We start from the raw sequence: 11437 nt of genomic DNA on the forward strand, positions 1-11437 counted from the left end.
GGGCGGGCGCCGCAGGCGTGTCACGAGGTGAGCGGGGCGGGCCGAGCGCGGGCGCGGGGCGCGGCGAGGCTCCCGCACCCCCCGCCGCAGTCGCGGGCCTCTCCCGGAGAAGATGGCGGATCGCGCGGAGATGTTTTCTCTCTCCACCTTCCACTCGCTGTCGCCGCCGGGCTGCAGGTACCCCCTCGGCGCCCGGGCCGGGCGGGCCCTCCGCTCCCTGCGCCCCGCCGACCCCGACCCGGCCCGGACCCCCGTCCCCGCCGCCGGCGCGGACCCGGCCCCAGCCCCCTGCGGTCCTTGAGCCTCGGCTCGGGCGCCCCACCCCCACCCGCTCCCACTCCCTCCGTCTTCACCGCGCGTCCCCAGCCTCCGTGACCCCCGGCCCCGCCGGGATTCTGAGCCGCGCCCGGCCTGGACTGCTGACCTGGCAAGGGTGGAGGCCCTGGGCCGACCCTCTGCGGGGGAGGATGCGGGCGCGATGCGGGCACACCCTCCCAGCGCGGCGTGTCCCGGTGGCCTTGGCCTCCTTCAGTGGACGCCAGACCTGGCCGATAGGGCCCGGCCGGGAGAGAGTGGAAATCAAGCCCGGGGCCCTGCGGGAAGGGACTGGGGTGGGGAGGACGCTGGGCCTCTGGGTTTAGGCCTCACTCCGCCAGAGAGGGGGAGACAAACAGGCCAGACTCTCCTCCCAGAGCAGGCGCGACCCCTCCCCATCTGCCGCTGCCGGGTTGCAGCCCCCCTCCCGTGCTCTGCAAGACCTTGACCCCAGGGGCCTGGAGCTGCGAGTGGAGGGAGGAGAGGCTGCTGGCTCTCCAGGGAGGCGGGGTGGGAGGGGTGGGGGCAGGGTTGGCTGCTCTGGGCAGGCCTGGCTCAGACGGGGGAGGGGATCCACAGGAGAGCAGAGCTTGGGGGTCAAGATGATGGCAGGATGTGTTCCGGGAGCTGGGGGTTGTGGAGACCACGGGGCGGAGGAGCTGAGGCCGCGCTCTGCTCCTCCTCAAGGCCAGTTCCCAGGCAGAGAGTCCAGGTTGGTAGCTCTCTGACCCTGGTCTCCTTTCCAGGCCTCCCCAGGACATAAGCCTGGAAGAGTTTGACGACGAAGATCTGTCTGAGATCACTGATGACTGTGGCCTGGGCCTCAGCTACGACTCAGACCACTGTGAGAAGGTGGGGGAAGAGTTGGGGGCACAGATCCAGCTTAAGGGAGGGCCTCATTAGGTTCTTCTTAGCATTCACTTGGGGTTTTAGGGTGGGTGTGAGCTCAGCCTTGAACCGGGGACTCCTCTGATAGCTCCTCCCCACTTAACCCTTGAGGTTTCCTTGGTATCAACCCTCTCTTATTCCAACACATTGCAGGCCTCCACGCAAGGCCTTCCCCAGCATTCTGCCCGACACCATCAGTGGCCAGACCGGGACAGGGAGGTGCTCTTTTGCTTTGGGTGCCCTCTGTCCTCAGATCACTCCCAGAAAGATCTAACCCCTGGCAGCTGCCATCACAACCTTGTCCCATCCGCAGCCCTGTGCTCTCGTCTGCAGCTCCCATCTGTCTCTCTCATGTCTCCCCCCGCTGAAATCGTTTCTCCCCCATCTCCTGCTTCTCCTTCTCCCTGTCTCTCCACATTTCTGCTTTCATTTATTGAAGAACAGTTCTGGGCAACTGCCATGTGGCAAGTACTGGGGGCTTCTGGGGGCTGGGAGTGGAACAGGATAGCTGCCCTCCGGAGCTGCAACTTAGTAGAGGAGAAAGACTTGTAAGGGACAATGACTGCCCACGTGTCAAGGGCTGCATTCCAACAGAGACATAAGTTCCACAAGGGGGAAGGGAACCCAATCCACACTGAAGGAATCAGGGAGAATTTCCAGAGGAAATGTCAACCATGCCCTGAGGTTAGCAGAGCCAGGCAGATGGGGTAGGTAGGAGGGAATGGAGGAGAGGAAGTGCCAGCATGGGAATTAACTGTGCCAATGGCCCTGGGGTTGGTGCAAAGTTGGTGAATCCTCAGAGTGCAGGCTGTCTCTACGTTTATGCGTTTGTTTGATATTTACTGAACATCCGCTGAGCCCCAGGTCTTGTTCTTAGGGGTGGGTGCAACAGTGCACAACATGGATGTGACCCTGCCCTGGTGGGGCTTGCAACAGACTAAAAAACCATGTCCAGTAACTGTAAGCTGTGTTAAAATGCTGTGAAGGGAACACAGTGCTGGTGTCAAATGTGATGGGGTTCTGCAGTGAGATGAGTCTAAAAGCGGGGCTGGGGCTGCTCTGAGAATCCCTGTCATTCAGCTGTAGAGTTTTTTGGGCCCTTCCCAAGAACTGGAGTGATCCCGACGTGTCTTAAGCAGATTTTAAAAACATCGCCCTGTAGACAGAGGGGCAGAGTGAGCTGGAAGGGGCTCTCCTTTGACTGATGCACGCCGATTTCCCTTCTCCTGCACCTGGACCCCGGGCTGCTGCTGCTCTCTGGCCTAGCCCTGCTATCTCCCTCCCTCCTGCAGGACAGCCTCTCCCTGGGGCGCTCGGAGCAGCCGCACCCCATCTGCTCCTTCCAGGATGACTTCCAGGAGTTTGAGATGATCGATGACAATGAAGAGGAGGACGATGAGGACGAGGAAGAGGAGGAGGAGGAGGAGGAGGGAGATGAGGAAGGCCAGGAGGGAGGAGACCCTGGCTCAGAGGCACCTGCCCCTGGTCCCCTTATCCCCTCCCCTTCTCTGGAGGATCCCCATAAGCACCGGCCAACCACCCTCCGTCTGACCACACTGGGGGCCCAGGTGAGTGCCCCGACCCACAGCTCCTTGGAGCTGAGCTTGGGTTCATAGCACCTGGGACTCTGCAGCCAGCCCGGCTCACCCCCTGGGAGCTGGAGGCCCTCCTCAGGACGGCCATCATGTATCTCCACCCCAGGACTCCCTGAACAACAACGGAGGCTTTGACCTGGTGCCTCCGGCCTCCTGGCAAGAGACAGCGCTGTGCTCACCCGCCCCGGCGGCCCTCAGAGGTGAGGGGTGGTGGGCCCGCGGGCCACGGTGAAGTGGGGGGGGGGTGGGGGAGGGGAGGGAGGATGGGCTGGCTGCTGAAAGAGGCCTGGATGGTGCAGAGAGGGTGACCCCCACCTCCCTGCCCAGCAGAGCCCCCGGGCCCCCTCCCTCCCACGGACACAGGGCCTGGCGGGACGCAGTCGCCAGTGCGCCCGGGTTGCGACTGCGAAGGGAACCGGCCTGCGGAACCCCCGGCGCCAGGGGGGACTTCGCCCTCCTCAGATCCCGGCATCGAGGCTGACCTGAGAAGCCGCTCGAGCGGGGGCCACGGGGGACGTCGCAGCAGCCAGGAGCTGTCCTCGCCCGGCTCCGACTCAGAGGACGCGGGCGGCGCGCGCCTAGGGCGCATGATCTCGTCCATCTCGGAGACGGAGCTGGAGCTGAGCAGCGACGGCGGAAGCAGCAGCAGCGGCCGCTCCTCGCACCTCACCAACTCCATCGAGGAGGCCTCGTCGCCCGCCTCGGAGCCGGAGCCCCCGCGCGAACCCCCGCGCCGTCCCGCCTTCCTGCCCGTGGGTCCCGACGACACCAACAGCGAGTACGAGTCGGGGTCGGAGTCGGAGCCGGACCTCAGCGAGGACGCGGACTCGCCCTGGCTGCTCAGCAACCTGGTGAGCCGCATGATCTCCGAGGGCTCCTCGCCCATCCGCTGCCCCGGCCAGTGCCTGTCTCCGGCGCCGCGCCCGCCCGGGGAGCCCGTGTCGCCGGCCGGCGGGGCTGCCCAGGACTCCCAGGACCCCGAGGCGGCCGCGGGGCCCGGCGACGTGGAGCTGGTGGACATGGAGACGCTGTGCGCGCCGCCGCCGCCTGCGCCCGCCGCGCCTCGACCCGGCCCCGCGCAGCCCGGGCCCTGCCTGTTCCTCAGCAACCCCACGCGTGACACCATCACGCCGCTGTGGGCCGCGCCCGGCCGCGCTGCCCGCCCGGGCCGAGCCTGCTCCGCCGCCTGCTCTGAGGAGGAGGATGAAGAGGACGACGAGGAAGAGGAGGATGCCGAGGACAGTGCGGGGCCCCCCGGGGGCAGGGGCACGGACCCCTCGGCGCCGCGGGACGCCTCGCTGGTGTATGACGCGGTCAAGTACACGCTGGTGGTGGACGAGCATACGCAGCTGGAGCTGGTGAGCCTGCGGCGCTGCGCCGGGCTGGGCCACGACAGCGAAGAGGACAGCAGCGGGGAGGCCAGCGAGGAGGAGGTGGGCGCAGCGCTGCTAGGCGGTGGTCAGGTCCCGGGGGACACCTCGCCGGACAGCCCTGACCTCACTTTCTCCAAGAAGTTCCTCAATGTCTTCGTCAACAGCACATCCCGGTCCTCCAGTGAGTGACAGGCAGGGAAAAGGGGGGTGACCCAGAGGAACATGCGGAGTCCCTGGCCCCAGTCCCAGGCTCCCCCACAGTGCCCGGGGCCACCTGAGGGTCTGGCCATGGTCAGGGCTGGGCGCCCTCTCCCATCCAGGACATGGCATGAGGTGGCCTGCTCTGCCTCAGCCCCTTCCTGCTCCCAGGACACCCACACCGGCCTGCAGAGGGGACTCCACCTCTGCCCGAGGCCAGGCCTCTAAACATTCCTTCCCCTACTCTGCCTCTCTGTCTCCCTGTCTTCCCCACCTCTGTCCCATCTGGTCTCCCAGGCACCGAGTCCTTTGGCCTTTTCTCCTGTCTGGTCAACGGTGAGGAGCGAGAGCAGACCCACAGGGCTGTGTTCAGGTACAGCCTCCCTCCTTGCTGGCGGTGGCCCCAGCCTCAGTCCGTGCCATCCCAGGACGCCAATGGACACGACCCTCAATCCCGCCCCCCTCCCCAGTGACCTCTCCCCCAACGGCAGGTTCATCCCGCGGCATCCAGACGAACTGGAGCTGGACGTGGATGACCCCGTGTTGGTGGAGGCCGAGGAGGATGACTTCTGGTTCCGTGGCTTCAACATGCGTACGGGGGAGCGCGGTGTGTTCCCTGCCTTCTACGCCCATGCGGTTCCCGGCCCTGCCAAGGACCTGCTGGGTGAGGTCCCAACCCCGAGGGGTGGCGTGTCACCCCAGATCCTCCCCTAGGCCCCTGCCTGACCTGGGCCCTCTGTGCCCCCCTCCCCAGGGAGCAAGCGGAGTCCCTGCTGGGTGGAGCGCTTTGATGTGCAGTTCCTGGGCTCTGTGGAGGTGCCCTGCCACCAGGGCAATGGCATCCTATGTGCAGCCATGCAGAAGGTCAGTGTGGAGGCCGGGCAAGTGCAAGCTGAGGGTTCGCATGGTGGCCCCACCAGCACTGCAGGCTGGCACAGGGCCTTGAGGCTCCAAGGTGTCTGATTTCCTCCAGGGAGGGTGTGGGGGATGCTACAGGGGTAGCTCTGGATGGGTACCCCAGGCCCTGGTTCAGAGGCCTGAGCAGGTGAGTCTAGGGCAGAGCTCAGCAGCTGTCCCTCATTACTTCTGGGTCTCTGGGCCACAGATCTTCCAGTTGGCCCCGAGTGCCATCAGCCCTTCCTCTTCCTGTCTGGAATCAAGACCAGCCCTCACAGCCCCTTCCCTGGGAGCCTCTACTCATCCACTCACTCAGTGGACGTTTAGTGCGCGCCTGCCCATGCACCAGTACTGAGACTGAGGCTGGGGGGCGGTAGGGAGCAGGGCAGAGCAGCCCTGCCTCTGAGAGCTCCCTGGAGCTTGTAGGGCCAGGCAGTGAAGAGGCCAGGGTGGGTGGGGTCTGTGTTCCTGGCTCCTGAGCCCAGAGCAGCACCCTGCCTGGAGGAGCAGAAGGAAGATGAAGCACGCTGACTGCTTCCCCTGAGCCTGAGGAGTGGCCAAGGCCACTCCCTTATGTCTTCCAGAATTGCATCTCAGGAGTCCTCAGCATGCATGTCCTCAAACATAAGCTAAAAGGAGCAGAGGCGTACGTAGTCCCACCAGGGGAAAGAAAGATGCCCTTGTGGGCCCCTCAGGACCCTCTTCTCCCCCAACTTCTTAGATTGCCACTGCCCGGAAACTGACTGTCCACCTGCGCCCTCCTGCCTCCTGTGACCTCGAGATCTCTCTTCGGGGGGTCAAGCTGAGTCTGAGCGGAGGAGGGCCCGAGGTGGGGGCTTGGGGGACTGGGGACAGGGGACGGGGGGGTAGGGTTAAGCCACGGAGTCAGACGGGGCCAGGCTGGCAGGGGTGTCAGGCAGGCGGGAGGCAGGGGCGGCCCCAGGCTTCCTCTAACACGGGGGCTTCTGCCCACCTCTGCTGTAGTTCCAGCGCTGCAGCCATTTCTTCCAGATGAAGAACATCTCCTTCTGCGGCTGCCACCCCCGAAACAGCTGGTAAGATTCCAACCATCCCCGAGTCCCCACAAACCCGCAACTCCCCGAGTCCCCCAACTGCCCCCGAGTTCCCCAACCACCCCACAAATGCTGAGAGTCCAACCACCCCCGGAGTCCCCACAAACCCTGAGGGCTGCCTAACCATCCCCCAAGTCCCCACAGACCCTGAGGGCCGCTCGTGCCCAACCCTGAGAGCTCCACCTGCACCCACTTGGCTCTCTGAGCTGAGTGTGCAGTGACGCCCGCTCTGAGCTGGACTCAGGAGGCGCAGGTCAGACAGGCTTGCATCTGGTCTGGGTGGAGAGAGGCACACGGGCGAAGGATGTGAGAAGCCTGTGTGGGTGTGGAGGATGCCCGAGTGGGCCCTGGGGAGCAGACCCCCAGAGGTGGGCAAGTCCTCCTGGGACTCAGGATGGCCAGCCTGGAAAGACAGCAGGTGACAGGGGTAGGGAAGTGGATCTTCCTGGTGGGGTCCAGCTGAGCCAAGGGTGTGGGATGCACTGGTCGGGGGCTATGGGCTCTGGGGCCTGTGTGTAAGGGGAGTAGCTAGAAATGTCGGTGGAGACCTGGACCCTTTTATTACGCCAAGAAGCTGTACTTAATTCTGCTGGTAATGAGGCCATAGAAGGCTCCTAATGGCAGGAGGTGACACACTCAGGTTTACATGCTGGCTCTGGCTGCTGTGCCGACTGCACTGACAGGTGCTGCCAGTAGGGGACCTGGTGGAGCCTGAGGTTATACAGGTGCTGTGTCCTGAGACCAAGTGTGCAGATGCAAGAGGCATTGAAGAGGTATTATAGGCAGGACCTAGGTTGACCGGCTGTAGAGGCTGACCTGAAGAGACCAGGGTGGCGCCTCCCTGGGGATGGTTGTGCTGTAGCCCACACACCAAGAGGGGATGCGGGATGAATCACAAACACAGTGAGACTGAAGTGGCCGTTGGTCCCAGGGGTCTGGAGCTTAGGAGGGAGACCTGGAGGGAAGATACTAGGTCAGGGCAGGTAGATCACTGAGACAAGAGGGGACTAGCCAGGCAGGGTGCTGACACAGGAACAGCGGGCCAAGGGGGGCTGCCGGCTTCCCTCCAGGCATAGGCCCCTGCCCTCTGTGTCCCAGCACCCTAGAGGAAGGAGATCAGGGAGGAACCAGAAAGGCAGAGCCAGCCAGAGGCTGGAAAGGACTTGTGGGGAGTTGGAGGAAGCAGGCTCACAGGCAGGCAGGACGCAGCAGGGCACGGTGCTGCCAGGACTGAGGTGTGGGACAGACATCAGTGCGTCTTGGTGGCCTTATGGACTCTCGCTGTGGTCGAGAGTGAGGGTGCTGCCTGCTGGAAGATGCGGAGCCCTTTTGTGTCGTCCCCGCCAAGTGCAGAGATGGTCTGATGAAATCCACGAAGAGATACTGCTCAGTGGGGTGGAGAGGTGGCAGCGTGCAGGGGCGCAGACCAGACAGCGGGGCCAGCTCTGGGGTGGAGAGGTGGGACGGCGGGCCGGGGCGCAGACCAGACAGCGGGGCCAGCTCTGGGGTGGAGAGGTGGGAAGGCGTGCAGGGGCGCAGACCAGACAGCGGGGCCAGCTCTGGGGTGGAGAGGTGGGACGGCGTGCAGGGGCGCAGACCAGACAGCGGGGCCAGCTCTGGGGCCACTGGGACAGCGGACACTGCCAGGAGAGCAAGAATGACCCAAATTTCTCGTCAGAAGGAAACTGGGTGAAGCTCAGGCCTCAGGCTGGACACGGCTCCAGCTAGAATTGCATGAGAGGAAGCTGGTCAGTCGAGTTTGGGGTTTGGGGTCAAGATGTGGTGTGGAGGTGGGAGGAGGCAGAGGAGCTGCTGCCCTGGCCCAAAACTTCCTAATATTTGTCACCCCAGAACCCCCGCCCCCGATCCCTCGCCATGAGGAGGCACGGAGGAAACTGTAAAGTGAACGGTGAACTCGTTTCGTCTTGGGGCTGGTGGTAGGTCAGGAGTACGTGCGGTGCGCTGTGTTGGGATCAGGCAGGCATTAGGATGTCTGGTGTTGGGATCACAGACTGTAGCCTTTTCTCCCAGGGCTGCCCAGCCTGGCTGTGTGTCCTGGGCAAGCTCCCAAACCTCCGTGCCTAGCTTTCCTTCAGGGCCCTACCTCAGAGGGCTGTCATGAGGCTTCTGTGAGTTAATCGAAAGGGCTGAGGATGGTGCCTGAGTAATGCAGGAAGCCAGGTCTGCGGGTCAGTGCTTATTACCATGATGACTTGAATGTGGCATTTGAGGCCGGCCCTGTGCTCTGTCTGTGGACAGCGTGCACACACTGGCATTTGAGGCCGGCCCTGTGCTCTGTCTGTGGACGGCGTGCACACACTGGCATTTGAGGCCGGCCCTGTGCTCTGTCTGTGGACGGCGTGCACACACTGGCATTTGAGGCCGGCCCTGTGCTCTGTCTGTGGACGGCGTGCACACACTGGCATTTGAGGCCGGCCCTGTGCTCTGTCTGTGGACGGCGTGCACACACTAGCATTTGAGGCCGGCCCTGTGCTCTGTCTGTGGACAGCGTGCACACACTGGCATTTGAGGCCGGCCCTGTGCTCTGTCTGTGGACGGCGTGCGCACACTGCCCTGGCAACCAGACCATCATGCGGCTTTCCCATCTGGTGGAATCACAAAGCCCCGAAGCCGTGGGGGAATGGACGGGTCGGCCAGTTTCAGGGGTGGGGGTGCGGGAGCGTCCTGCTGCAGAACTCTGACCGCCTCTCCCTCTGGACGATGATTTTTGATTTTTGCTAATGTCTGGGATGAGAAGACAGCACACATGGAGGAGCTGGGCAGTGACTCCATGAGTGAGGCCCTGCAAGGAGCTGCTTTACAGTGGGAGCGAGGGATAGAGCAGAAGAGGGTTTTACAGACCAGGGGTAACGTCCAGCCCCACCTCGGAGCTGGGCAAGGGGCTGTCAGTCTGCAGGGCCCACAGGAGGAGGCCTGAGATGGCAGGAGACATGGTCTCCAGCGGCTGGGCAGAGGCCTTGCTCTGTGGTCCTGGGGCAGGCCCTGAATAGGGCCACAGAGGGCGGCAGTGCCAGCTCAGAGAAGGGAGCTGCGTCCTCAACGTGGGCCGGATGCCCCTGGTCACCACGGAGTTAACTCAGAGCATGAACTCTTGGTGGGTGCCCAGCCCTGTGCTTGAGTTAAAACCAAAAAAAGACAACTTCAGATCTTTAAATTGTGCGACCCCCACCCTCCTGTCCCCTACCCTCTCCCCAAGCCTTTTGTTCCTGCCTCCTCTCTACATCATTTTTGGGGTGGCTAAGGCTGGGCCAGGGCCCTGACGTGCCCTCCACACTGACTTGCCCACAGCTATTTTGGCTTCATCACCAAACACCCCCTGCTGAGCCGCTTCGCCTGCCACGTCTTTGTCTCCCAGGAGTCCATGAGGCCGGTGGCGCAGAGCGTGGGGTGAGTGGGGCCCCAGGGTGTGGGTGGGGACACAGAACGGGTGCAGAGGTGAGCAGGTGGGGCAGGAGCCTGGCAGGGGAGGTCTGGGGAAGGAGAACCGGATGCGCTGTGTGGAGAGGGTGGTGGTGGGTGATGATTTGGGGTCCTGGGCATGGGGTGAGGACAGGCACAGACACATGGCCCAGGCACTCTGGCAGGGGTAGAATTGCTGGGCCAGGAGAGCTGAGGGTCACACTTGGGGGTGACGTGGCCATGCCTAGGTGGGGGGTTGTAGATGGCTGCAGAGGGAGGAAGGAGGGATAGCTCAGAGGCACCGTGGAAGGCGGTTTGGGGGTTGAGGACCGGCCCTGAGCGGCTGGTAGAGGACCATCTTCCCCCAGCCGCGCCTTCCTGGAGTACTACCAGGAGCACCTGGCGTACGCCTGCCCCACGGAGGACATCTACCTGGAGTAGCCCGCCCACCGCTCTCTGGCCGTCTGCTCCAGGCACAGCTGGGGCTGAAGATGTCTCAAGAGGCCACCATGGCTTTGGCAAGGACTGGATTGGGGGGACATGGGACCTTACGCTTGTGGGGGTCTGCGGGCTGGGAACTCTCGTCCTCCGTCCCCAGGGCACAGCTGTGGGGACTGCGGGGGAGTGGGGCCCCCGTGCCCCCGCTTTTCCTCAGATCCGTTCTTTCTCTGTGTTGTCCTCCTCCATCCCTCCCCAGCCTCCCTTTTCTCTCTCCTGGTGTCTCTGCCCCTCTCTGTGCCTGCAAACCGTATCCTCTATTCTTCACTTTGGGGTCAGAACTTTGGGGGTGTGGAGGAGGCGTGGCTCGAGGGACGGGTAATGCCGGCTTCCAAGTGATGCCCTCCTGCCACTCCCCTGCGATTTATAAGGGAATTTTAATTTTTATAGTGAATCTCAAGGGATCGTCCCATCCTTGACCACAGGGACAAGAGGGGCCGCCTCGCCCCAGCCCCGCCCCACATGGAGCTCAGGGGGAAGCAGGGAAGGGGGCCCCCTCGCCCCAGCCTCGCCCCACATGGAGCTCAGGGGGAAGCAGGGAAGGGGGCCCCCTCGCCCCAGCCCCGCCCCACATGGAGCTCAGGGGGAAGCAGGGAAGGGTTCCCAAAAGAGCCCTGCGGAGGCTAGGAGTGGTTCTTGATGCTCACCTGAAGCCCCCAGACGCTGCTAGGAGGAGGGGGCCCCTCCTGGGCCCCCAGTACTCCTCCGCTTGCCGCTGCTAGCGCACCCCTGCAGTCCAGCGTGCATCCGCCCCACGCACGCCCCATGCTGTGTTCCTGGGCCCTGCCCAAGGCCTCAATAAACTCTCTGCTTGGTGTGACACTGGCTGTTTCTAGGGGGTGCCGAGACATGGGGCCAGGCTCCCAGGGGCTGCCCATGGTGTTGGGGGGTCGTAGGAATCTCACCCTTTTAGTTCTTTCCAAAATTGTGCTGGGGGTCCCTGTGGTGCTGCTCTGGGGCCTCATCTGAGGTGCCGTATCTAGAAGCACCCTTGGGAATTCTCCCCAAATACACTTGACTGGCCACAGAGGAAGCCGAGGCTGTGCAATGGGGTGTCCTTTCCATGTGCACAGACTGGGGGCCAGCACGGCTTAGGTCAGTGTGTCGTGGGGGCACAAACTCCTTGAAGAACAATCTGGCCCGGCACCGTGGCTCACGCCTGTAATCCCAACATTTTGGG

The 11437-nt window shown here is 63.5% G+C and overlaps 1 protein-coding gene across 3 annotated transcripts; it reads left to right on the plus strand.

The window, feature by feature from the left end:
• The first annotated feature begins 20 nt into the window (after positions 1 to 20).
• Positions 21 to 11077, plus strand: LOC105489737 (mitogen-activated protein kinase 8 interacting protein 2). Of its 3 annotated transcripts, none has more exons than XM_011754744.2 (12): positions 21 to 177; positions 1062 to 1167; positions 2496 to 2771; positions 2905 to 2998; positions 3126 to 4352; positions 4667 to 4742; positions 4861 to 5033; positions 5124 to 5233; positions 5988 to 6095; positions 6251 to 6321; positions 9649 to 9747; positions 10128 to 11077. In XM_011754744.2, exons 1-12 carry the CDS (start codon positions 113 to 115, stop codon positions 10198 to 10200), a joined length of 2478 nt encoding a protein of 825 aa, XP_011753046.2. In that variant the 5' UTR covers positions 21 to 112; the 3' UTR covers positions 10201 to 11077. The 3 variants fall into 3 exon arrangements, with proteins under 3 accessions (XP_011753046.2, XP_011753047.2, XP_011753048.2); XM_011754745.2 differs by having other exon boundaries at positions 3129 to 4352; XM_011754746.2 differs by having other exon boundaries at positions 3162 to 4352.
• Positions 11078 to 11437: the final 360 nt, after the last annotated feature.

Source organism: Macaca nemestrina, chromosome 15 (assembly GCF_043159975.1).
Source record: "Macaca nemestrina isolate mMacNem1 chromosome 15, mMacNem.hap1, whole genome shotgun sequence".
Taxonomy (NCBI): Eukaryota; Metazoa; Chordata; class Mammalia; order Primates; family Cercopithecidae; genus Macaca; species Macaca nemestrina.

Excerpts from the sequence above, each read along its gene's own strand:
- LOC105489737 (XM_011754744.2), top strand. The coding sequence starts at position 113 with ATGGCGGATCGCGCGGAGATGTTTTCTCTCTCCACCTTCCACTCGCTG. Across the intron at positions 2,999-3,125 it reads CGCCCCGGCGGCCCTCAGAG|CAGAGCCCCCGGGCCCCCTC; the intron begins GTGAGGGGTGGT and ends CTCCCTGCCCAG. Across the intron at positions 4,743-4,860 it reads ACCCACAGGGCTGTGTTCAG|GTTCATCCCGCGGCATCCAG; the intron begins GTACAGCCTCCC and ends CCCCAACGGCAG.